The sequence below is a fragment of the Motacilla alba genome, chromosome 1A (genome assembly GCF_015832195.1).
Source record: "Motacilla alba alba isolate MOTALB_02 chromosome 1A, Motacilla_alba_V1.0_pri, whole genome shotgun sequence".
Lineage (NCBI taxonomy): Eukaryota > Metazoa > Chordata > Aves > Passeriformes > Motacillidae > Motacilla > Motacilla alba.
The window spans coordinates 42,675,825-42,703,509 of record NC_052031.1 but is presented as its reverse complement, the minus strand read 5'-3'; the positions used below and the strand labels follow the sequence as shown (position 1 = coordinate 42,703,509).

Genomic DNA, 27,685 nt, shown 5'->3' with positions numbered 1-27,685 from the left:
GCAAAATCAACGAATGTATGGAGTGAGTTTACAGTAACTGCTCAAAACCCATTCCTGGGATGTGTTTTTATTAAACAAACATACAGTCAACCACCAAAGGAAATCTCCAGACCAAGTCAATTCCAATGATTTGCAGAAGAGTCTTTGAACTCAAATATGGAATCTTTGAACTCAGTATGTAATGTGGAAAAGGGTATGGTTCAAAGATAATTTTGAATCTGATCCTTAGGCTAAAGTTTTCATTAAGGATATTTTACTGTGGTCATAAGACAGTTAAAGAAAAAGGCAGAAAAATGAATGAGTCACTTGGCTGAAGAAGAACAGCAGCATTGAGGTCTGAGTTCTATGTGTTAGCTCATGTCTAGCAGTATAAAATAAGTTGGAAAACAAAAGCCTGTTTGCAATTTCTTTTACAATATAACGTGTTTTCCCTCTGAAATACAAAAAAAAAAAATCTTGTATAAACCTATGGCTTTTTAACTTTCTCAGGTTTGTGAAATATCATTCTCTGATCCCACAGGAGGAAAATGGGTTGTCCTTGTACAAAATATGGTATCCACCTGCACTTCATTAGAGAGCTGCATTTTTGTACATGCCACACCACAAGATCACCATGATGACATAGCAGCTTCAGAGAACAGCGTGACTAGGGCTTTTTTTTTTTCCCTCTTGTAACACAGAGGATCTGGCAGACTTTTACCTCCTGACACTGTTTAGAGCATATATTGGTTGATACAGCCTCTTATTGCATCTGCTCTGGGAATTAAGGAAAGCAGCTTGAAGGCAGTAAGGTAAGTGCTGCTGCATGCTTTAACCGTAATGTTCAGCTGTTTAAATGTAGCTTTAATGGGAACATGAAAACATGACAGGATAAGTTTGCCAATTTGTAAATTGAGCACAAATCAACAGTTGCTTAGTAGATTCACTTTCTCAGTTTCCTTAAAACAACTTCACATATTTTGTACATCAGTGTTGCAATTTTTTACAGTCTGTTCTGTTCTACATCGGAATAAGATTTGACATACAGTACAAAGAAGTGTGTAAGAGTACTCACTGTTTACTTTTCATTCATAATATTAGTGAGAGCTTTGTAAACCCCATTTGCTAAATCATTTTGATTCATTCTACAACAAGGCAACATATCCTGATATTTAAATATTTAATCACTTAAACAATGAGAAGGAAACAGTAGGTATTTTTAAATTTCTAATTAATTTTGAAGCACATTTTAAATATACTAGTGACACTTAAAAAATATAGTCTTTTGAAAACTGTGTAAGAAGTTAAGCTACAGAATTAAAGTTGATTGACTGTTAATTTCATATTTATTTTGTTTCACAATAACTTAATGATTAAGGAAATATAGACAAGGTCAAACTTAGTTTGAATAGTATTCCTACACTAATGTAGCAAGCATTTTCCCAAAATCATGGGTTACCATTTAGTATGTTTTGGCAAGTTGCCTGAGCAACTTCACAAATATTTTCACAGGTATTTTGCAACACAACTGCTTAGATCAGGCACAGGCAAATAATTGAAGCATTTTTATGTTATAATATAAACATCTAAGAATGTATTCTGATTTTATATTTTGGATTCATGTTGTTGAGTGCAACAAACAAGCATTATCTATTAACCTTTTACACTTCTGACAGTGAGACATTCAGATACCTGAATGAGAAATGCATTAATAAAGCAAGTTAAATAAATTTCCTATTTACTTTGCAATTTTATCTCACACATATGCCCATATACCCTCGAACTACAGAACTGTCACATAAACTCTAAAGAATTTTTGATGAATTTATTCAAAACACTTGCTATCTAACATTTTAGTTACTTCCAGGTTCTGGAGACCAGTAAAACTTAGTACTCTGTTTAAAGGACTGTAAGACTATGATATCAATAATGAAACTTAGCATTACAGATATGATTTGAAACAAGAAGAAAAATAGAATTTGAATTTAAAATGTCTGTATTATTTTAAAACTATAAAATTAAGGAGGTGTGTAAAAAATGTCACTATAAGGCCAAAGAGCATAGTCCAAGGAATTCATTACCCTCTTTTTATACTTTGAATACAGAAATACTTGATTTCCTTTCATTAATGTTTAGTACCTAAATAGGACCGGATTTTGAGATGAATTGTGTTACTGCAGTCTTTGCTTTCAGATGAGCTGTACTTATTTATACCAGCAGGGGACTAAAGGTCGAGCTCATGTTCATGTTGCATGTTCTCATGCAGTAATGAAAGACAGGCAAAGAAAATTACACTGTCAACTAATATTTCAGTGATTACCCTAGGGTTTGTAATTACGTAAATGTGATGGGACCAACACCATGGAGATGATATGCAATCAGATTCATTTTTCAGGGGACAGCAGCTTAATATCTAGCAGTGGGACTTTATGGGTAATTCAGTAGAGGTAACATAAGAACATTTTTAAAAAATTCTTTGTACTGTACTGCATGAGATCAATAGACCCTGCCTAGAGATTCTTTAAATGAGATTATTATCTCACTAGAATAGAGTATGGCTTTTAAGAAGCCAATAGAAGGAAAGACATTTAGAATTAGGGAAAATTTTGTAGCTATGGCCCTGCACTTTAACATTAAGTCCTCCGTGTAACAATTCCAATAGCAAGACTAACTTTGCTGGAAGATTGCCCAGATCTGAGATCAATGTCTTGTGGTCTGTTTACAGGCTTCACATACTTTCTGAAATTCCTTGTGAAAAAAAAAAAGGTTTTAAGGATTTTCTTAATCCTCTCATCCTCTGAACAGTAGTTGAGTGCTTGGAGCCTTGTCTTTTACTAGTGAAAATCAAAGCTCACTGACTTTATTGATTCTAGACCTACTTTTCCAGCAGAACATCTCTCTAGCCAGTTAGAGATATAAACAAGAAACTAGTCTTCACAGATTAATTGACACCTTGTGGAGTACCTGATGAGAAAGCTATGCCTTAAAGAGCTAAGTGACCCCACATATACTGAATCACAAACATCTCCAAGGACACCAAATGTCCTTTTGCTGTATGTGAACTGAAAAACTAACTATGTAAAGCCCGTGTTTTATTGTTAAATTAATTTAGAATGGGCATAAAATGTAACCAACAACTTTGTTGTATAGAGAATTTGCAAGAACATTTTCACTCTCTGAAATTCAGTCATTTCAGGTCTACTGTCAGATTCAGTCATTTCAGATCCACTGCACACATATGCAATACTGGTTGTTTGGCATGTTAAAGACAATATGCTTTATATTCCTATTAGTTTGTGCTTTAGGTGACTATGAAACTTAGTGGACCATGCTTTACAGATCATAATCCATGAGAAAAAGAGCTTCAAGCTACACACATCTTAACAACACACTATGCATGAGAGCATTATCCTCAGTTTTAATTTCTCTGTCTCTTTCAAACTTAAGTCAAATAGCCACATGTTTAGCTATGAGACAGTTCAACACATTAGGAAGGCTTGGTAGAATTTAAATGGTGGAACTGCCTCTGAACATGGCCTTCAGCAAAACTGAAAACTTCTGTGGCAAGTTTAAAAACCTTGTGCTTCACCATCTTTCTTGTGACTTAATCAATGAATGCAGAAAGATATAAAAAAAGTTCTACTTACAACAGCAAAATGGCCAGCAATTTTGCATTGCAAAGGAAGATTATACAAGACAGGGGCGGTAATATACTATTAGCAATGTAATATTAACAACCAAATATTTTTTCTTAATTAAAAACTTTAAATAGGAACCATAATTAGTTTTTAAATATAATATTTATGTGGTAAAATTTCAAATATTGCTGAGAGAGATAAAAAACTAAAGTTATATCCTGTTTATTCCCTTTCACCATACAGGAACAAGAGACATTAGAAAGATGACTCTAAACTCCCTAGCTGTCTTTCTGCTATTGATTAGTGGCATTTTTTGCCAATATGACTATGGTCCTGGAGATGATTATGGCTATGATCCTTTTGGGCCATCCGCAGCAGTCTGTGCCCCAGAATGTAATTGTCCTTTAAGCTACCCTACTGCCATGTATTGTGACAATCTTAAGCTGAAAACCATTCCAATTGTACCAAGTGGAATTAAATACCTTTATCTCCGAAACAATATGATTGAGGGAATTGAAGAGAACACATTTGACAATGTAACAGACCTACAGTGGCTGATTCTAGATCACAACCGTTTGGAAAATTCAAAAATTAAGGGAAGAGTCTTCTCTAAACTAAAGAACCTGAAGAAACTTCACATTAACTACAACAATTTGACTGAAGCTGTTGGACCACTTCCCAAAACTTTAGATGACCTGCAATTAAGTCACAACAAGATCACAAAAGTCAATCCTGGTGCATTTGAGGGGCTGATGAATCTGACTGTTATTCACCTCCAGAACAACCAGCTGAAAGCAGATTCTATTTCTGGGGCTTTTAAAGGCCTGAATTCACTTTTGTATCTTGACTTAAGCTTCAATCAACTTACAAAGCTACCAACAGGACTGCCTCACTCCTTGCTCATGCTGTATTTTGATAATAACCAGATTTCCAATGTTCCTGATGAGTACTTCCAAGGTTTTAAAGCTCTGCAATATTTACGTTTATCCCACAATAAATTAACAGATTCTGGAATACCAGGTAATGTCTTCAACATCACATCACTAGTTGAGTTGGATCTCTCCTTCAATCAGCTGAAGAGCATTCCAATTGTCAGTGAGAACCTGGAAAACTTCTACCTCCAAGTCAATAAAATTAACAGTAAGTTAAATTTGCACATATTCATTAATGTTTACTACAGACTAAATACTGGTGGTCAATCAAAGTATCTGAAATAATACATCAACCAGTCTGAAAAAATAGTATTGGTTAGACTATTAGCACACTGACCTTTACATAACAGTTGTCCACATTCATGTTAAAAGACAGATATTTACTGAATAGCCACTCAATATATCCTTAAAATGAGAAATTTATGCTTTCATACTGATGCGGATTTTTTTCCTCAAACTCTCGTCTTGTGTAAATTGGAGTAACTACACAGAAGCTAATGGAGTGGTCTTATACAATTCAGGAAAAAAAATGAAAAGTTCAATCAGTGCAAAAAGATGTTCAGAATTCTTAAGTCGACAAAAAGAGAGAGATGTCAAGTGAGGATACAACTATGATAACCTTTCAGGAGCTGGTAATCAAAATGCTGGAGGGAGGAGAAATGGAGGAAACAACAAATTCATAAGGTAGCAGGCACAAGATGCAGAGAAAAAGATACATCAAAGTACCTGCATTTGTTTCTTTCCTCCCTTACCTCATGCAGCATCCCTCCAAACCTCTCTTGAAATCCAAAGAGCTGCCCCTGTTCTTTCTTTTCATTCCCGTTTTGCACATCATATGATCAGGAGGCAAGTTTGTCTCCATTCACTTACAATTTGGAAATTGTTCCTTCTGAAGTCAAAAAATGCCACACTTTGCATGAACCATGAAGGTTTCTGCAGAGACAGGGCTTTCACAAAGGCTGTCCTATTCGTGGGTTGACAAGGAGGTGTTGCAGAGCTGGGGAGGCCTCACCACCACGCCAGAAGTTCTCCAGCTGCACCTCCGTCAGTGGCAGTCCCTGATGGAGAGGGAGATATTCTAAATATGACTGTGGTTCTTCAGGAGGATTTATATCATCTTGCTTGTTGATATAAAGTAAACCACAAAATCCTCCCTTCTGTTTGCCTGCTTGTATCCATCAAGGATTAAGAGTATCAGTGTTAGCTACTCCATACATAGCTAACTCCATGGAGATGTAGCCTTTAAAACCAAATAGTTTTAGTGCAGATCTTACCAGACTGAGGGCAAGGTATTTTGAAATGTTTTGTATTTATCATGCTTCATTTTTCTCAGTGTTTTTTTTTTTTTTTCCTAGTGCATCTGGGTTTCTTGTTTTGATGAGGGGAAAAAAAATGAGTTAATATTTCCCACCCAAGGCACTACATACAGCAACCTGTGGAACTCTACCAGATACTCTGCCACTCCTAAAATAGCTCAAAATTAAGATTCTTAATTTCTCATGAGATATAAGCACTTTTCCCTGCTTAGAATTATCTGAGCCTTTTGCAAGTTAACCAGGTACCAATCTTGGCTGCTATTCACTTTTCCAAGGACATCAGAGTCAGGGACTATGAAAACAATTTTAGCTTTTCATGGAATGCTGCATTTTCTGGGAGATGGTGTGGGGAGTGCTACACTATCATTGCTACCCTATGGACTGATGCAACAGAATTATGATTTACTGTTTTTTTCCTTTACCATAAAATCTAGCAGACTTCAGCAAACAATTTTCTCAGCTATTTCATTTCACAGGCATAATATATGGTTCCCTAAGATGCTGATTGACAATGTGGGATAAAAATTAATTAGAAAGAATCATAAATATAGGGCAAACAAAGCCCTTGGATTTCACCATTCACACCTGACCTACAGCTGTGAGTGCTTAGTCTTTTGGGAAATTGAGTTGGTTGATCTGTGATTATTTAAGCCTCAAACCAATTACCAGTTCCTTTGTTTAATAAATTGTTATGATTTACCAGTGATTTATGAAAGTAAACTAGGCCAGCTTCTGTTCCATGTGATGTCTTATGGTACCCATATGCAGTGAGAGACTTCTGTCTAAGGAGTAATGATAATTTGTCCTCAAATACTCAAAAGGTGTGATCTTTCAGTTTGTGCTTGCTTAGTTTGAAGTTTTTTTCTCATTATACTGAGAACTAACACAAAGATATTTCTCCAGAGTTCTTAACTTGCTATATTTCCCTTATTCTCATGTACCTTAAAGCTTACAATTAACATTTATATTTGTCTAAGAAAGAATAATCTTGATCCAACTTTGTTTATATTACTGGAAAGAATATTTCTCCAAATTACTGTCCAGGAGTTTCACCTTGGACTTGCTACAATCATTGTGCATTGTCATTCATAAAAAATAATCTGTTTCAGAAATAACCTTATTTGAGTGACTCTGAGTTTTTTGAACAGGAACTGGTGAATAAACGCATCAAAATATGTAGCAGAATTGGCTTTCCCTTAGTATGGGCTGTTTCCCCTGAGTTGCAAGAAGCAGTGGGTGAAACAGACAGCAAACTGTTATGAAATCAAATTCAGAGTCACTCCTCTGATTTCTAACTAATAAATTGAAGCACATCCATTATATTGATTGTAGGTGTCAAATCTACACTTTTATCTACTGTACTTGGTGCTCATTGGATCTCCAAGCTAGAGTAGGACCATGGAAGATTCAGAAAAGCTTTCGCTTTCTTCATAGCTCAAACCTAAACTGTAGTTTCTAAATTGAAATGCCTTTAAGATGACATTAATATTATTATATACACACACATGCATGTACACAAACACACACAGAGACACAGAGACTTCTGTTACAGACTCCTCAAGGCAAAAAGAAACACTGCAGGATGGAAAAAAAACAAAAAACCCAAGAACCAAAGAGGTTCAGTGAAACAAGAAGAGAGTCCAAAGATGGTCTTCTCCATATTTCATCTGTACTTGTTAAGGAGAAAATTGTTGCTTCCACATGAAACCCCAGGAAGTAATGGGGTTACTCCACATGATTGGAGTATGAAAGGGGAAATATGAAAATGTTCCAGAGGACAGTTAAGAGACTATACATCAAATTGTGGAGGTGTTTTATGGTCTTTTATCTGGTTCACTCAACAATTCCCAAAGGAGTTTTTTAACATGGCCTCTCTAAAAATGTTTCACATGTGATTAGTGGGCAAGAGACCAACAACAGTGACTATGGAACTTCAGATCCTGTTAGGATTGCCCACTGTACTGTCAGATGAAAATCCTGTTTTCATCCAATACTTCTTATTCTCTCAGTGTCTAGCTTATGCAGGAATTCTGTGTTGGGAAAATATGTTAGAAAAATTCCAAGTACACTGTCTCTGAACCTGAATTTTATAAATTCAGGAAGACATTTTTTCACCTGCAACATGAATAAGTGTCACAAAAGAGGAAGTAAACTACAGAGATATTTGATGCCACAGTACTCCAGTCTAAAGGATTGCAATTCCCCATACAGATCATACAGGTAACAGCTCATCAAGTGCACTCACAAGAACCACTGGTCTTATTTTCTGCTAGTAAAGACTGCAACTAAAATGAAATATTTTTTAATATACTTTAACTGAAAATTATATGAAGAGTATAAAAAATTGATACCCACATTTAAAAGATGTGGATCAAATACTGGAACAAAATCCCACTGAGGTCCTCAACTGAGTTTATTTGACTTCTGTGAGGCCAAGATCTCCACCCACTTCCCAAGTGGTTTTGGTCTCATAAACAGTCAGCACAGATCAGAGTTTTATTATCACAGCTAAATTTTGTGGTTTACGTGTATGAAGTTTATGTCCTTTGAGTAGTTAACCATCTATCCAGCTTGTATAAGCATATCTTCTTTTGCAATCAAATGTCAGTATTTGTGTTCAAAAGGACAATATGAAAAAAACCCTAAAATTTAAATTTATAAAGTTTCTAAGTGCTGGTCGTCAGCACAAACATACTTACTATGTCATTCCTGAATGACAAGAAGATAGAAAAAACTGACATTAAAATTCAGGTTTATTTTAAACTTTACAAATTAAACCCAAGTTATCTGAAGAAAACTGGAACAAAATAGTCCATGACATAGCCTATAGCCCAAGAAAATGAGTTAAAATCTCAGGAATTTATGTTTTCCTCCAGCAAAATTCCACACAGACATAATCCTATAGACATGTCTCAGATCATATGATCTCAATGAACAAGAATCATTAGTTTGTTTCTGCTGGTACATTCTGAACAAGAAGAGTATCAGAATTGGTCTGAAGTCTTAAAATTTTACTGTATTACAACGTGGACTGCCCAAAGGATGCCGTTCATGTCTCGCCCTTCCAAAAGAAGGCTGCACTCTACACAAAACTTCTTTGATTTGCTTTAATCAAATTGATGATCAATTATAATATATATATATTATTAAATTATATTTCCTTAACTCCTACTCAACTTATTTTGTGGATGGTACTTGAGTCTTTACTCACTCTTAACATCATAGCTCTGTCCAAAATATTACCTAAGCTCTTATGCTTTAAACGGCTGCCTGCACACTTATGCTTAGTTTACAAAAGCCGTGTTTCATTAGTGACAGAAAATTATTGTAAAGCATGTCCTGGAAGAATCCAATTAGAAGAATGTTAATCCAAAACTTTATGAGAAGGTATGAAAGGTACTTCCTCCACTTCTTTTAGTACTACAATTTGGTCATACTTTCTTAGATTAGTTAAGTAGCCATGTAGAAAAGATACAAAATGTGACCTATGAAAGGTAAATCAAATGGCATTTGATTTTGATAATACTAACTTGATGTCTCAGAAATTACAAGATGCATGGGTTCATTGAAGGAGTCCCTTTAACCTTTTAAAGTATTTTCTGTGTGAATTCATGCGATGTCAGTGTTCTGAAGAAGAGCAAGTCTCTCAGACTGTTTCTTTAGTAGTTATAGAGCTTTTCAATAGACTAATCCCCTGTCTGACTCAAAGGAAACAATGAATGAAGACCCTCTTTGCAAAATTACACAATGTGGCATGCAGAATGTATGTATTCCCATACATTCTCTCCTGAGGATAGATCTTCTCTGCGTGAAAGAGGTATATAACATGGGTGGGTGTGTGCTCTTCATACTGAGCAGAGAACTTCAGTGATTCATGTAATTTCTACCTTACAGTTAATACTGATTATAAGACAAGAGACAAATTTCCATTCAAGATCTATCTGGTGCTACGTGAACAAAAATAATCCTCCGGCTGAATAGAGACAATATATAATATGATATATAAATTACAATAAATATATATATTTTATAAGTAATTTTTGCATTCATACTCACCTAATTCTGATGTGGAAAGGTTCAACTGCCCAGATGAAATGTAAAACTCTTCTCCAACCCTAGACCCAAATTTTATCCTGAAACAGGTAAATCAAAATGGCACATATAAAATACATACAAAATACACAGACACCCATTGGACTGCCTGTTCTTTAGGGTAAATCTGCATCACGGTTTCAATTTCTCCAGAAACATTTTACTTCCTTCAATATCTTATAAAACAGTTTTACCCTTCCATTGTATTGTACACAAACTGACTGATTCCTCCCTCTGCATCTCAGTGGTTTTTTAAGAGTAATTTTTCCTTTTATCTAAATGCCAGATTAGACTTCTAAATAAAATCTGAAGTCTTAAAGCCAAACTTGTACTGGAAGAAAATGGCATTTGAAAAACTCAGTCTTGAAATTCTGAACCTCTCACAGCTAACAGAAAGAACCTCTTCCCACACAAGTCCCTCAAGTTCTAATAAATTTACAGGGATTTATATCAGTTTAAATGCAAAATATTGAAAATAGTATAATGAATTAAGGTCACAAATTTCAACTGAAATTTTAAAAAAGCAGAAAAATAATTATTTTGCCCTATTTGTCCTAATTATTCATGTTTTTCATCTTATTTCTGTTCTCTTTGCTTCAGAGTTCCCATTGAGCAGCTTCTGTAAGGTGGTTGGACCAACGACCTATTCCAAGATCACACATCTGCGCCTGGATGGAAACAACCTCACTCGGGCTGACCTGCCACAGGAGATGTACAACTGCCTTCGGGTGGCCGCTGAGATTTCCCTGGAGTGAGATACCTGTGATCATCTGCTTCCCTTCCAGGGGCAGTAACTGCAGGAATAACACACCATGATAGTGCTTTAAAATTAGGATATGCCTTAAAGCAAGTGTCAATCTGCATATTATCCATTCTGTTTGTGAATATTTAGCAAGGACTTGGCAAACTTATGGGATTGTGTGTGTATTTTTACAAATGGTTCTATTTAGAAAGCACAACAATTACCAAATCTGCAAAATATGTCTTTACCAGGCTAATGAGTTGATTAAAAAGATTCAGCTTCATAAAATTCTATATTCATGCATGCAATATCTGCCAGCAGGTTCAAGACTCACAGGGAAGTGAGGTGGGATTCATTTTGAGTTATAGTAAGCAGTATGGGCTGGCCTGTGTCCGTACAAGATTCCTGTCCAACTTTCCTAATCATCATGCCTTTTATATATTGTTACCCACTGCAAAAGAAAAAATGATTTAACAATATATGAACAATTTTAAATTTGTGAAAATATGTGTTCAGAGCCTGTGACATTGTTACATTAATGGAATACACGAAAGATAACAAGGAAAAAATATTCAGGTTAAATAATTGTTTACTCTTCTTTTTGTCATGCTTTCATTTAACTGTCATGGTAAGATTTTTATTCATTGCTGGTATACTTGTTATTTCAAAATAAATCATATATACAAATATTTTTATTCAAATACTTGCATGCTATTTTTAACCAGACTGTAGAAAATAAAACATATCAAATAGTGTCCTTTTGTCCATATCATTGACAACTATGCTTTCTTTTATAAAATGAAAAAAAACCCACCAGGTTAGGACAAGACAATCTAAGCTATTCTATCATTATTAAAATTTATTGTAAGGTTAAATAAACTGTTTTCTCTACTTTGACGTTTCAATATGTTTGTACACATAACGTAACACACGCCACTACACTTGCGTTGGCCAATAAATTGATGCCTTATGAAGTTTGCAGTATGGGAATCAGGGCACTATGAAAACGTGCAAACTAATGTTTCAGTATTGTCAAAAGAACAGTGAAATCTCTCAGAAACCACAGGTGGTGAGTAAAATGCAGCTACACATGGTAAAGACATGGTAGTATGTTCCATTCAGGGCTAAATAGTCCAAATATTGTCAGCATCTTGGAACACACTAAAACAAATGTGTTAGAAACTGAGAGCTGTAAGTGGCTTGCTTGCGAGTACAGATTATCCCACGGGTACTGTTTTCTTTTCAACTACTAGACTATTAAACACTCAAACAGCAACTTTGCTAGTTTCTATAGCAAAAGCAGAAACTATCACCTCTGAAAAAAAACCCCAAACCAATTCATACCAAACCATTTAGTCGGCATGTTGCCAGTTCCAGATGTTCAAAATCAAAACAAAATTCACAAAGAAACCTGGGACTAAAACAAAAGGAGAGATTCAGAAAACAATAGAAATATTTCCCTCTTTTTTTTTTATTTTGGAATTCATAAATGTTGCTGCTTTTTTACCCATGTACAGGAAGGATTGACAGTAAAATTTATTACAAGTTGGCTGAAATTTTAATTGCAGAATGAAGTCTGAATCTGGGGTTTTCTGAACACATCAGGGTGGGAATCACTGTGGAATAGCACCTAGACATTGTAACATAGAAAAAGAAGAAGGAAGTGCATGTAAAACACCCCAAAGAAAAGAAAATTGAATGAAAAATTGTATTTAACCATTTCCAGAGAGGTTTTAACCCAACTGTTCCCTTCATGTAACAATATACTAAACACTAAGACTCGTAGAGCACAAACTGATAATGAGATATGTCACCTGATTGCTGTAATCTAACAACACAACAGAAAAGTATTATTCTTTTCAGCTTGTTTCAGTACACTGATTGCTTTTATGCAAAATGAAGGAGTGTGAACAGTGAGACTGAGAACAGTCCAACTCATGATAGATTAGACACTGTTAAGAGAGCTTCCCTCAACCTTCTTTCCAGGTAATGCCAAGGTACTTCCCTTAGGCTCTCTGACCATACCACATGTCTCAGTTCATGTCTTACTGCAGTCTGCCACTGCCTAAAAGAGTGATACAGAAAAAGTGTCCAGTTTCAGGGCGCATGGTGAAAGGGAACGGCAGCAAAGAGAAAGTTCCAGAAGGAGAAATTTCAGCTGGACATACAAAAAAAATTCTTCACAGTGAGTTCATAAAGTACTGTCACAGATTGCCCAAGGAGGCTGCGGACTCTGCATCCTCAGAAATTTTCATAACATGCATGGGCAGTGCCCTAAGGGACAGATTTGTCTTTGAAGATAGTCATAGTTTTAGAAGGAGGTTGAACTAAACAATCTTCAGATGTTTCTTCAAACTTATTTATAACTTTGTGAATCTGTGATTCTAAGAATACTAGTAATCAATGGGGGAAAATATCAATTTTACTAACCAGTTCTACAGCTGAAGAGTTTAGCATGAAATTCATGTGGAAAATTTCTTGTTTCAGGTTCCAGTCCATAATTTCAACTCCTATGATACTCACAAAATCTTAACTTAGTTGACATTTGGATATAGATTCCATAGGCAGGAACTGTGGAATCTTTCTTTCGCTACCTTTGCTGGCTTGTGCCAATCTGCTCCCATATTAAGCCATGATTTATTGAGTAGTGGTAGTGAAATCAGAGATCCATCCCTTCTAACTCTCCATGTGGGACAGCACTAGCAAACATGCCACCATCCTCATGGACAGAGTGCTCATTGAGGACATTTTGGTTATGATTTTTTTTTTTTTTCAGATTCTGATATTGATTAAAAGGCTTTCCATCTGTAAGAAAAAGAATTTAATTAGTTTGCCTTAAGACTTTCACACAGAAATAACTCTATTTTCTACTTTGTCTGAAAAGTTCAACATTAGTTAAAATGAAAAAGGAGTGCTAGCTGCACTTTAGGACCTTCACCTTGAATGTAGAAAGGTCAGGCTCAAGCACCAGGGCAAATTATCACTTCATTAGGTAAAGAAAAGCAGCTTTAGAGGCTAAAGCACTTTTTATCACACTGTTCTGAGAAAAGATTGTGATTGTGGGCTAAAATGTACATATTGCTATTCTTTAGTGCAATAAACATGATGCTTTGTGGGTGTAACCCCTTCTACCTCTTTTAAGAGGTGAATTATCTTCATTTTCATAACTTGAATTCTTAATCTACATATCAGATAACACAATATTTTTTAACAAGTTTTGATTACTAGAATAATTTTTTTAAGTATAATCCCTCTTATGTGATACCTCTGTGGTACAGGTACCTTTTCATTCTGAAATTGTTAATGAAAAACAGAAAATAAATTAAGAAGAAAGGGAAGAAATTAGGTAAATACATGAGAAGATAAATATTTTTTACAGACTTCATATGACAGTGTGGAAACAAAGGGATTTGGTCAAATGCACCTGACTTCTGAAGAAGAGAAAAGCTGCTGCACTATGCCAAAAAAAAAAAAAGCAATTTTGTCTTTACTCTGTGAATCCCAGTGTGGAACAATGCATACAAATTTGTCATGGTATTTGGTCAACCTGACTAGAGCACATATTCAAATAACTCTGAAGACACTTTGGAACTTATTAAATAATATTTGTAAAATTATATTTCCATTAATGACAACACTTTCATTGAAACATGCAAAATATTCCAGACAGAAGTACTGGAAGTGTTTATAAGTTTGATATATTATAAACCAATTTCATAATAAGCTGTCTTGAAGATAAACAAGTCTTTCAAAATTCCTACTTCCATCATCTTTCAAGTAGCACATCATGTGATTTTGCCATCCATCTTACTACACACACTGGTTTCTAAACTACATGAACAAATGTTTCCTGGCTTTCACTTCTAGATTTTTTTTTTGTATAGGTTCCTAAGTTTGGATAAGAAGAACCATCCCCTGCAATATTATTATTGCTGCTCTCGATTCAGAAGGAAAGGTGTGTTGCTCCTAATGGAAATCACAGCCTTGAGCTGAGGTATGTATAACACAGAAATGCAGAAGGGAACTAGGCATTTATTGCTGGGATTCCCAGCTGCCACCATGAAGAGTATGGTATCATCTAAGAAAAGGGCAGGTAGTGTTGAAGAGCACCCCTTGGATTGTTTAGGGTTATTTAGGTCATTATTTAGAGCTGTGGAGCACTGTGTGGTGCTTGCACAGGGATGGGCAGTGAGTTCTCTCTGGAGCTGGGTTCCAGAGCTGTCTCCAAAGAAAAAGGTGGTGTCAGATTGCTTCAAAGTGCTGGGTGTTGAGGAGTTTCATCTACACAATACAGACTTTGTTTCAACATGTTCCATCTGAAAGGATAATCAGTGACTGGAGTAGTCATGGTGAGTGAGATTTGAGCTTGAAGTTGGGACTCTGGAAGAAAACTCAAGTGCTTTGGGAAATACCAGCTCTTGAAAGCGATGACTGATATTGCAATTTAAGAAAATAAAAATCACATAGTCTAATGTTTAATTTCAGTATTTCCCAAGAGTATCTGCATTAAAAATTAGAGCAAAAATTACTACAATTAATGGAAAATAAGAGCTGAGTTTTCATATAGCTTATGTCATTTGGCTTTTCTTTCTAAATATTAAAAAAGCCCCTGAACCTTGAATTTCCCATGTGGCAAAATCACTGTAGCAGATCATTACTGTAAAGGGAATAAATTTATTTTTTTTTAAGTTGTGGGCATTCTCTTTTATGAAACCCTTGTCATTCATTTTAGAGGACAGAACTTTCTGTAAATTTAAACTTGAAATCTATTGTCTTACTGTGGAGATCTAAAATAAAGATTATTTAAAATAGTTTTGGACTTCTTTAACAACAGAAGAAAATAAGAAAACAGAAGTTAACAAATTAAGGATAAGGATATAATTAAAGGATAGTAAAACCACTTTTCTTTCGCTATCCTTATGTTATCTCAGAATATTTAATCCTTCATGGTCTATGGTTCAAAACTTATACATGTTTACAGAATGGGCATCAGATCACTAATACATATTTTCATTTACCATTAGTTGTCTGGAAAATATAAATCATCTAAATAGCTACACGTTGTCCCAGCAACTCAATTTATGTGTGCAATTGATAAATGCCATGTTAGATATTTTAATTTGAGATACAGTTAGCATTTTAAAAAGAGAGTCCCAGGGTGAGATAGATTTGTTTCAGTGTTGAAATTGTTGAAATCATGAAAACAAAGTAAAGTAAGAGATTGACAGTAACATTTCCATAGTAGTTAAAGTAAACCTAGCAAGCCAAGACAAATACCAGATTTTGGAATTGTGTCATGGAACCTTTTTGGTGTCATTGTAGTAAAGAGTTCAAACCAGAGAGAAAGCGAACGAAGTGCCAAAAAATTATTTAATGAAGCATATTCAGGAGACCAATATATTTCCCATAAAAGCTGAGCCCTTTTCCATAGTTGTTCTTTTCTGAAGTGTTGCTCTGCAATCATTTCTTTCAGCTAAGCTACCCAGTTCCCACTGTAGTTTTGATAAGGGAGTGAAGTTGTGCAGAAAGTTGTGCTGAAGTTTTTTTCTGGACTTCTAGAATGAGATCTTCTCTTCCTAAATCCTATATAAACAAGAGGTCAGGTGGCATCTCCTTTTAACAAATTAAGCCAGTCAAACTGTTCCCCAGGGTTTCTTTAACCAATGTATTCTGATCTAAACAGAAAGCTCCCCACGTAAACTCCCTTTACTTCAGCTGCCTGAATATGCACAAAAAATGCCTAATTAGATAAAAAATGCAATTCCTTCCACTGCGCAGTCTAAGCAGGTAATTCTAGACTTCTAGTAGAGGTGCAGCATTCCTTCTCCAAAGTCTGTTTTGTTTTAATTTCTTTTGTTCCCTAGGAATGATGTAGAGTAAAATACATCCATAGGAGCAGGGTCTGGAACATCTGGGCTGGTCCTTTGATCTGTCTGCAGTGTCCCTTGGGCTAGCCTGAAGGGCTCAGTCATCTGCTTTCTTTTAGACTCTTTGATCTTGCTGACCTTTGGCTGTTTTTTAAAAGGAGCAGCAGATATTATTAATTCAGCTATATCACTGTCTGGTGGTCAGTGAATTGTTCAGAAACAGAAGTTTTGTCTTTTTGACTCTGGGTAAAACTCAGACCAGCGATGCAGAAAGAGAGACATCACTACATGCCTGTTATCAGAAATGAAAAAGCCAGACTGAAGCCTGAGTAAAAGTCAGCAACCCCATGAAGATGTCTGGAGCTACCATTAGGAGTATAGGATGAAGGATAAACAAATTGGACTTACTGTCCTCAGCTTTTGAAGCACTACCTTTTCTCTAGTAACCATGAAGACAATTCAATAGCCTGTTTCAGATGCTGATTGTCCTGTGGAGCAAGGCACATAGTTTTTAGTAAAGTACTGCCCAAATTTAGGCACCCTGAACTACAGCCTTTGCTAAATGGAGCAATGCACAGGGCTAATGAGTAAGCTCTGCTTGCAGTACACTCCTGGGTTTGCTGGTGATGAACTATACACATGCTTGATGCTTAACAGACCTTGCTTCAAATTCAATCTGAGACATATGGCAGCCATTACTGAAAGAAAGCAATGCATTTTTTCACTGTCAGCAGCTCTGATGCTAAAACAGAACAGCTCCAAACAGCATTCCCAATTGCCCATTTCTCCTCCCAATGGGTCTTTCTAGTCTGTCTTTTTTACTCTTCTAGTCTTTCTCAAGGTTGTGAGCTGTTTTAGTTTCAAGCACGTACATTACTTCTCTCAAGATGTTACTATCCCCTGCAGTTGTTGATGCTCTTTGCTTTTTTTATACTTTTTAAATACAAATTCTCTTGATTAACAGTGTGGATTGAAAGGAGACACATGCAGTAAAAATCCTGTAATAGCTTCAGACATCTTTCTCAAACTAGAACAAACCCAACAGTATCTCTTAGAAATTATCTCCAAAATTCAGGGTGGGTATCCACAGTCTTCTTACTGTAATATTTTTTCCACTTCCTTTTATTGTTGCACAAATACCTTTCATACTGTTACTTTTTGAGAGATTGTTCATGGTCTCAGGAGCACTTTGAGTTTCACTGATATTTGCCTTTGATCTCTCAGCTTCTCAAGTTAAAAATTACCTCATTAACACAAAATTCTTAACTGTCTCTTACTGAAAATAAGGTTCTGGAAAGAGTCTCTGGTTGGATCCGCAAAACAAAAAGTCTCCCAAACCATTAGTCATTTTTGAAAATCTTGGCCACAGTCTTTTATTAGTCTGTAAAACTTTATCACCATAAAGTGCAACCTTTAAATAAGAAATATTTTACACCAGATGATGGAGGACTCCACACAACAAATGCATGATATGTGCATAATCTTGAAGGCTTCATGGAAAGCAGGCTTTCTGCAAAATCTGCTGAGACACCCAGGCAACCACTTTTCTCCGCAGAGACATTTCAAAAAATTTTGGGAGCATACAAGAAAATATGTATGACAGTTGTAAACACTCTTGCTTTTTGGTTTTCAAGACATTTCTTGTCATTTTTTTTCTGCTTTGTTTGCATGAGAAGAAATGGAAATTCACATTATAGAGGAAGTTTTAGAAAATGTATTTTGCTATATTCTTCTCCTAGTGAAGGGCTCCTCCTTAGAATGGGATGGAAATGTGTGTTTGATAAGGACCAAATACCTGGCCTCTAAATCCACAAAGGGCAGATTGTGACCCATTGTTGAACAGTATTTCATACAAATAGTGCCACTGCCTGCCACAAGGTAGACAGCAAGTCCCTTTGCCAGGGACTTCTGAGATAACATAATGAATATCTGGACATGATTAGCAGGTAAAAATAGCAGGTAAATTCAGACCACCATGAAGCATTAGATAAATCAATCTTTTTTGTTGTTGCTAAAAGTAAACATCTGGAAGCATGCATTTGGGGGTGACACAGCAGAGATCTGCCATCAGCATTCGCAATTTCAGTACAACATTCGGGATGGACTCAGCTCTTTCTTTAGTGGCAAAGAGGCCTCCATATTCTGTCTTCTCACTTTGTGAAGATTTAGCACAAAAGCAAAGCAATTTTATACTGCACTGCTTGTTGTTTACAAGAATCACAAATGCACTTTTCATGGTGACGCCTCCTTAACTGGAGGACATTTGGACTTACAACTATATTAAATTTCACACAGTGGTGCATCTGCCTCTCCCCATCTCCCTTGGATGGACTCCAGCTGATAAGCATCCTTGTCACTAATGTGGGGTACCAGCTCTGCTGCAGGAGATCCAAGTCTTAAACATTTTAAGTTCTAGGTGTTTAAAGTGACAGTCATAATAATTATTGGGAGTTTTTATGGCTTTTGTCCTATAATTAGTACATCTGCTTAAAACTAGAACCTTTATTTTTAGGCATAGATGTAAATTAATTTAATCTAATTTAAAACATTAAAATATTCAGTGTGCATGAAAGAATCAGTTTCACACCTGTTTTGTAAGAAATCCCTGATAATCTTTAAGAGGTGTTGAAGGGTCTGGAGTGCTAGTAGAGTGAAACACTTAAGCACTTGTTTTATTTTTAAGCATATAAACAATGCAAAAATTAGTGGTGGTAAGGATGCATTTTTTCATAAACAAGAAACATGGTGGTTCAAACATAACTAATGAAAAAAAATATTATATGTTTAACATTAGCCTCACTGAAGTCAGTGAAAGCTGCCCATATATTTAAGGTTTGCTTTCCTTTTTTTTTGACTACTTTTTGGTGTTTTCTGCTTCTAAACTTCTTTTGAGACATTCTGAGTTTAAGAAGCAAGGGATTAAAATTACTAAATAGGTTATTATAGGTTTAATGGTTAAAATCAAACAGATTAAATTGAATTAAAATAATTATGCAATTAAGTTTTAAAACTAATATAACTCATTTAAAGTAAGAGGATATATATTTTATGTTTTTAATATTTTTCATTAACTTTTCCCTTAAAATATTTTTGTCATTGTTCCCGCTTTGACCATGAATAGTTTTTCTGATATGAAGTTGTTATTTTAAGTTTGGACTAAAAAGGAAAACAAAAATCTTCCAAAATACTTAATGTGAGAAATATGTCTATCTTTGGAGAGCAAGTTGGCTGCAAAGAGTTTGCTTTAGATCAATGATGAAAGAAAATTGCAGGAGACACTGGGGAATATTATAACTTTGTAGAAATACATGTAACTATCTCTCTCAACAAAAAAGAAAAGGTAAGATTCAATCTTTAAAGAACTGAAAATATGTTATTAAAAATTTCTTAGCAAATGTATTTGCTCTCTTCTTCTCCTAATCAAGAATTTTGTTTTTAAATGGCATGACAGCATCTGCATTTAATAAAAATCAAATAAAATATTTCCATAGAAACAGATGGCACTGGTTTTAATCCTTTGTGGCCAAGTCAGGTATTATGAGAATGAGTTATGATGTAAGTAATCTTTGCATGTAAAGTATCTTCTAACAAAAATCTTGAACAAATGTACACTTTGGGCTACCTGCTTCTTCTAGACAGCTCCCCTCATCGGATAGAACATAAAAAATCAAATGCCTTCAGCTCTGTGGTTGGTTGATATTAAGGCCAGGCTTTCCTCCTTTCCCTGCCTAGGTGCTGAGGTGCCTTAGCTATTTCAGGGGTTAAAAGCTGTAAGCACTGATGCGTATATATGAGGCTGTATTCCTAGAACACGGCTTGTAGCCTGACTCAAGCTATTACAGTCTAACAACAGGGACCAATAGAAAGAGAAGAAGATCCAAGAAAGCTGAGGTAAGCCCAAACTCTGAAACAATGTCAAACTAGAAGCAATAGCTAATAAGGTGTGCATGGAAATACATCTGGGAATACTAGTATGTACTTCCAGTTTTATATGCTGTTAATTCTTAGGAGGACAGGAAACAAACACAGGGGTTAGCAGCCAAAAGCAGTGAATTTACAGTGATTTCTAACTGGCTTCAGATAGCTCCAGGAACTTGACTAACAAGGTAAATTGCTTTATATTTCTTTTTTTTAAAGTGTTATTAAGGTTATGAATATTTACAGAGTAAGAGGGTGGCAAATTCACTGTGCGAAATAGAAATGTTACTCTTCAGAAATACTTTATTTGTCCCTTTCTTTGGAATGCTTCCAGATAGCAATTTCTGGGGCTGGAAAAGCTATAGGATTCTGCACTTGGTACTGCTAATAACAATGTTGAAAACTATTAAATTACTATGTATCATATGCAGCAACTGAACTGAGCTCTTAACCTTACTTATGCATTAATTCTATGAGAGAATTTACTTTTTATTTAAATACTATTTTTGTCAAAACCAACCTCCTTATTTTGACCAGAAATTTCAGCTGTCTTTTGCCTCTACAGTGCAAAATGCTTGTTAATCTTCATGGGCCAGTAAGAAAGATAACAGAGTTTGTAAGGCATTGTTTTTGTGCTACACAAATATTTCCTTTCTGAGTAAATTACCAGTGATAATTTCGTTCAGAATTATAATTTTGGAAGGGGCTAAAAAAGCAAATAATTAAGAGGAAAAATAGTTAAAAGATGCATAAATGTATATGAATAGTTTGGTCAGGATTTGCTTCTTGTGGATATAATTTGGTTAGGGCATATTTTTTGTGTCATTTAGAGCAGGCATTTATTTTGTCTGTTTGCTTTAGGGAAGGAAATTTGTAACTTTGGATACGAGAGAGTGAGTGAGGCGGGGAATGGATTAGTCAAACATATTCCCTCCAAGCTTTTAAGAACATGCCCAACTAACAGCTGTTAAAACACTATTTGATCTTCCACTTTTCAATGAAGACAAAAGACCCTGGAAAATCTGATCCAGATGTCATTGTAATTTAAGAGAGAGCAAAAACAGAGAAGAGTGTATGATTAATTTTAAACCGAGGAACACTGAGTACAATAGTATTTATATCATTATGGCAATGACATCTTTTCTGAAGATTAACCATTATATAATGTAGATAATAGGTCTGTACAGGAAAACTTACACAAATTTAAAAGAGGTACTGATTTATTGTCTAAAAATTACCCATATTTTCATATTTTTTGAAATGATACTTGCATGAACATCAGTTAAACTGGTAGCCAATGTGGAGCCTAAACTGAATCAGGGAAATGTTTATCAACATATAGCACAGAATACCTTTTATACATACCTTTTATACCTTTTATATTACTTTTCAGTTTTTCCTTAACAGGCCATGCATACCACCCTAGAGGAAAGAATCTGGCTGTTTATAAAGGAAATATTATTTTATATGCAAAATTGTATTGTTAATCTAGTATGCTACTAGGGAGTTTTATTGAGAAACAGCTAATTGTTTTTTTCCCCTTCCAAGGCAAACACCATGATTCTAAAAGTCTATACAAGCCTTTTGCTCTTATTCTTGGTCAATTCTGTGTGGACTCGAACTGTGAGACAAGTTTATGATGATCTGGATCCTGGCCATTGGTCTCACTATACTTCTGAGTGTCCACAGGAGTGCTTTTGTCCTCCTAGTTTCCCCAATGCCTTATACTGTGATAACAAAGGACTTAAAGAAATACCTCCAATTCCAGCCAGAATTTGGTACCTCTATCTTCAAAACAATCAAATTGAAACAATTTCAGAGAAGCCTTTTGCGAATGCCACTCATCTGAGATGGATAAATCTGAACAAGAATAAGATCACAAACAGTGGGATTGAGAGTGGTGTGCTGAGCAAGCTGAAAAGACTGCTTTACTTATTCCTTGAAGATAATGAATTGGAAGAGGTGCCTGCCCCATTACCAGTGGGTCTGGAACAGCTAAGACTAGCTAGAAACAAAATCTCCAAAATCCCAGAAGGAGTCTTCAGCCACTTGGAAAACCTTACTATGTTAGACCTGCACCAGAACAGTTTGTTGGACAGCGCTCTTCAAAGTGACACCTTCCAAGGACTCAACAACCTTATGCAGCTCAACATAGCAAAAAATTCACTCAAGAAAATGCCTTTAAGCATTCCAGCTAATACACTGCAGCTGTTTTTGGACAACAACTCCATTGAAGTTATACCAGAAAACTACTTCAGTGCAATACCCAAAGTGACTTTCCTTAGGCTGAACTACAATAAACTATCTGATGATGGTATACCTCCAAGTGGGTTTAACGTTTCATCTATTCTAGACCTACAGCTGTCTCACAATCAGCTCACTAAAATTCCACCAATCAATGCTCACCTTGAGCACCTTCATCTTGATCACAACAAAATCAAAAGTAAGTGTGCATTACCAGTGTGGGACATTTCACAACCATATCCATTTTAAATATCTACTTAACTATAAAAAGGCTCCTTGAGATAAAGTGATTAAAATCATGGAACCATTGAATAATTTGGGAAGGAAGGGACATCTAGAGGTCATTTATTCCAACCTTCCTGCAATAAACAGGGACATTTGCTGAGGTTTCTCAGAGCCCTGTCTAGCCTGACCTTGAAATTTGCCAGGGATGGTGCATCCACCACTTCTCTGAGCAAAATGTTTTTGTGTTTTACTTATTTTACAGCATATTTGTTCTATTAAGATTGATGTCCTCAAAAGTCTTCCATTTTGTGTGAATGAGATGAGGTTTTGTACCCAAGGCAACAGAAGCCTGTTGGTACCAATAGTTCCATGTCCAGGACTGTTTCCAAATTCATCCAGGTATAGAGGGGGTGTGCTGGTTAGGAATATTACATACTCTATATAATGAAAGTATCTAATCAGTAAGTACTTCATTTCATCCCAAAGGCCAAAATAAAAATGATGACTTTTTATTCACCACTGCACAGAAAGAAGCCAAGTTTCTATATTTATCTTCTCATCATGGTGATTTAATTGAATACATCTTCCTTAACCTCTTTTTTTTGTGCCACTGTAGTCCAACAATATACTAAAAATAATGGTTTGGCTTTTGCCCAAAACAAGGACCTTTGAAATGAAGATAGTCCTTGATAATTTATATTTATTCATTACATTTGGCAAAATAAAAATCTAAAAGTATATTTAAAAAAGTATAACTGGCCCATATTTAAGTAGCCTGCAAGAATTCTATCTGTTATTTAGTGTTAAAGCTTATGACAGATGTTGTTTCTGAACATATTTAATTGCCCTTGGTTACTAAGAGATTTATTTTAATTGCTTCACTGCAAGGCCTCAGGTGAAGACTTTATTCTGTCATTTCGAGTGGACACTAAATTGAAATCAATGGAATGTAGCCTGTCCAGTTTAAGAACAGTTTTGTGTCTAGGTAGTATTTAAAGAGCTGTTCAGTCCTCTTCCTTCCCTGAATAAGTCTGACAAAGCTTAAGACCATGAAAATTAACTTTTGTAGTAAGTACAAAATCAAGTCTCACATTCCAATGACACATGACCTGTGAAACTGATTAATGATGCTTTTCCACAAATCTTGTATTCCTTAATGCCTTTACTATTTTTCAAAAATCCTTGTCAACTTAAGCACAAGTTGGCTTGTGGCTCACTGACTTTAGCCAAAAAAAGAAAAAAAAAATGGAATTCTTAGTAACTGAATGTAAAATAGTTGCAACCTGATACCTTAAATGAAACTTGGGTATCATGTAAAGATATTTTACCACATATAATGGTAAGAATGGTTCAAGAAGTAAAGGATAATGACAGTCTCCATGGGACTTTGCTCTAATAGATAATATCATAAAGGGCCTTTAGGATTGCAAACAAGGAATGTAATTCCATCAGGCTATAGTAATAAGAGCTGACGCTAATTCTGCAGATTGGTTTTGTCTTCTTAAACCCAGATCAGTCATTACTTTAGGTTAATCAATGTAAAAGGTTTGAAAGAAAAATATCTGTAAAGTCTTGATCTGGTTTCTTCACAAAAGAGTCATGCTGAAGGTTTACTTTTATGTGTGCAGTACAAGCCCATTTTATAACATTAATTCTCTTCACAACTGCAAATCACTGCTTTATTTTCTATTGGTAAATCATTGTTATACTGTTATTGTAAGGGTTCAGACATCAGCATTTCTATGTAAATACTATTTGACTATGTTTTACTGTATGCTATTTTGTAATATCAATTCTTCATATAAGTGCACGGCCTTATTTCTCCAGAGACCATTTATGAAGATACAAGGTCTTCTTCTGAAGCCCAGGAAAGCCAATGATGGCCTCATCATTTGTCTCAGTGGAACAAGAATTTGACCTGTAATCACTTCCCTAAGGATCTCAATACACAGAGGAAAAAAATTATTCTAATTCTGGAAGTAAAATCAACTTAAATCCAAAACTAATTATGGCTCCAACAGATTTGCAACACATTAGATCTATGGCATTTTAAAACACATATGACTACATCTATGGCATTTTAAAACACACATGCCTACATATTTACCTGGGAGATATACATGTGAGGCTCTGGGGAATTGTTAAATAATGGAGAAGAGAATGTAAAAGTAAGCAAAGAGAAGGTATGAAATGATGTAACAAGTGAGCGAGGGTAAGCAGGAGGTATTATTACAGTGTTATCAAAGCACAAATGAAAGGGAGTAAACAGTAAGTTCCCCCAGAAGAACACCAGGAGGCCAAGATAGATATTGTGAGCTAATATTAGTCCAGATTTAGAGAAAGGGAGAAATCCCTGGGCCATGTATCTAAATTTTGTTCCTAAATTGTAAGCTTTATGGGAAAAAGATCTGCATTCTTCAGCAGACATACAACATTAGTCATTAATGAGAACCTCTTTGGCAGTTTTCCCTCACAGCAGCTCTTGGTTTTATGTTTAAATATTAAAGGACATAGCAATTCTGTTGATAAGTGGTAGAATTCAACTTCTTTGAATAAACTAACCTAGATTTTTTATTTAGTTCATGGTAGTCATACAGACCTCCTACTCAATGGAAAGGGATACACAGTTTTATAGGGAAATTTATCCCATCTTAAGGAGCTGTCAGTCCCCTTTTGGAAGTATTCATCTCTCTCTGAGTTTATACGGAGAGTCTAAATGGTTTACTTAGGCTGACACTACTTTTAAATGGATCATGGCAAGGTGAATTGTACCTCTGGAAGGAATGACCTGTTCCTCCTACTTAAATAAAATTCAGCAATATATCCATGAAGAGTATTGAAAGACAGAAAAAAAGAAAGGATTTTACTGCCCTGATAGTTTGGATAGGATTTACTGTTTATGGAAAGAGAATAATAAAACCCAAACCAATTCATACCACACATCATCAGGAAATAACTTCTTCCTAGGTGGCCTGTGGTTAGATAACTGCTGCCTCACTTCAAGGCTGGAGTAATTAACCCAGTGAAAATCAGTGCAGTGAGATAGTTTTTGGTCAGAGAAGACAGAGATTTAGGACATGCTTGAAGCCATCTTTTCTCTATGAACAGTAGTGCTGATCAAACAAAGCAGATATTTTCTGCTAGATAGTGTTGATTCACCTAAACCTTTAAATAGCTGCCTTTGTAATGAAAATTCTTAAGCTTTCTGTGTTGTAAATTCACACATAAAGATAAGCTCTAGCTCGTTTCTTCCAATAATACCAAAAGCTTTGCCAACATTAATCAAATTTCACAAGATAAACAAACACATTTTGCTATCATAGATATAACAAAAGCTTTGGGCCTTGGCCAACTGGATGTATTTATCTAGTTTCCATGACAGAGTCCACTTCCAAGATGTTGCAAACATCTGGGCAGTTTTTCAAAATAGAGTGGAGGGAAAAAAAGGAAGTAAGTTATGGGGGGAAAAAAGTAAGTAAGTTATGTTGTTTTTTTACTTCATAACACTTCTCTGATTTTCTGGATTGTAGTCAGAAAATTTGTGCATGGTATCCTAACTAAATATAAAGGGAGAAGTTTTTTTCCTATCTCTTTGTTAGTAAAGAAATTTGTTCAACAAAATCTGTTACATACACGTTCTCCAGTCACTTTTTTTTGCAGTTAGTCTGGGGCCAAGATCCTCAAGCAGCTAGATCAATCAAAAAATATCATAATTTGGTGGAAGGCATTTGACATCTTTGATAAACAAACACCACTTCAGTGTTTTCTAGAGGCCGTTTTGAGGCTGCCTGACTATTTAACAACTAAAGACAAAATACAAAAAGCATTTTAGCCAAGTGACAGTGCAGAGGTAACCTAGAGGAGACAAAAAGCCCAAGCTATTCAACACTTCCGAATATGGGTAATGATTGAAGCCATAGTTTCAACTTTTATCTGTACAGAAACAAATTATGTGTGATGTATGTAGAATTTTGAGGATTTGTTAGCTTTCAGATTAGGAAGAAAAATATCCCATTGCACAAGTTATATTCTTGCAATTAGAACCAAATTCACTTAATAATGTCAGAGAACAGAAAAGTACAGATGTTAAAAATTAAAAACACTACACAAAAAATTCCTCTGATTCAATACTGCTATTGTTTTGAATGCAAGATCTTCATTAAGGAATATTATCAGCCTAAAATTAATGTACTTTCATTGAAATAAGATGTTCAAAACCCCTCAGAAGTAATCTTGCCTTGCTCACTCAGAGTGTAAAGAGCTATTTCTCAATGGTTACCATGTAGTCGTATAACTTAGTATCCCCTTTGTCCAAGGATAAATTATGCATCTAATGGCCTTTTTTCATCATTGCACCACAGTAAATATGTGATTCACTGATCCAGATCACATTATATGAAGATGTTTGTTTCCAATCAACAAAGTATTTAAATGGAAACAAAAGCAACAGTCTCCCAAGCTAACATCAGTGGAAGTTTACTTTATTTGTATCCTAAGTGAATTTTATCTTCATGAACTTTTCTCTGGAAATAACCTAACATGTTGATCTACATTTTCAGGCGTCAATGGTACTCAGATATGCCCAGTTTCCATTGCCCTAGAAGAAGATTACGGTTATTATGGCAACATCCCTCGCCTTCGATACCTTCGTCTGGATGGAAATGAAATTCAACCTCCAATCCCATTGGACATCATGATCTGTTTCCGACTACTTCAAGCTGTTGTCATATAA

General features: G+C 35.4%; 1 protein-coding gene across 1 annotated transcript; it reads left to right on the top strand.

The window, feature by feature from the left end:
• Nucleotides 1-591: 591 nt before the first annotated feature.
• LOC119708456 lies at nucleotides 592-27,685 on the top strand. The gene is made up of 8 exons (XM_038154919.1): nucleotides 592-791; nucleotides 3,861-4,757; nucleotides 10,558-10,708; nucleotides 12,754-12,884; nucleotides 20,145-20,254; nucleotides 20,389-20,457; nucleotides 22,033-22,927; nucleotides 27,513-27,685. Exons 2-8 carry the CDS (start codon nucleotides 3,881-3,883, stop codon nucleotides 27,683-27,685), a joined length of 2,406 nt encoding a protein of 801 aa, XP_038010847.1. The 5' UTR covers nucleotides 592-791; nucleotides 3,861-3,880.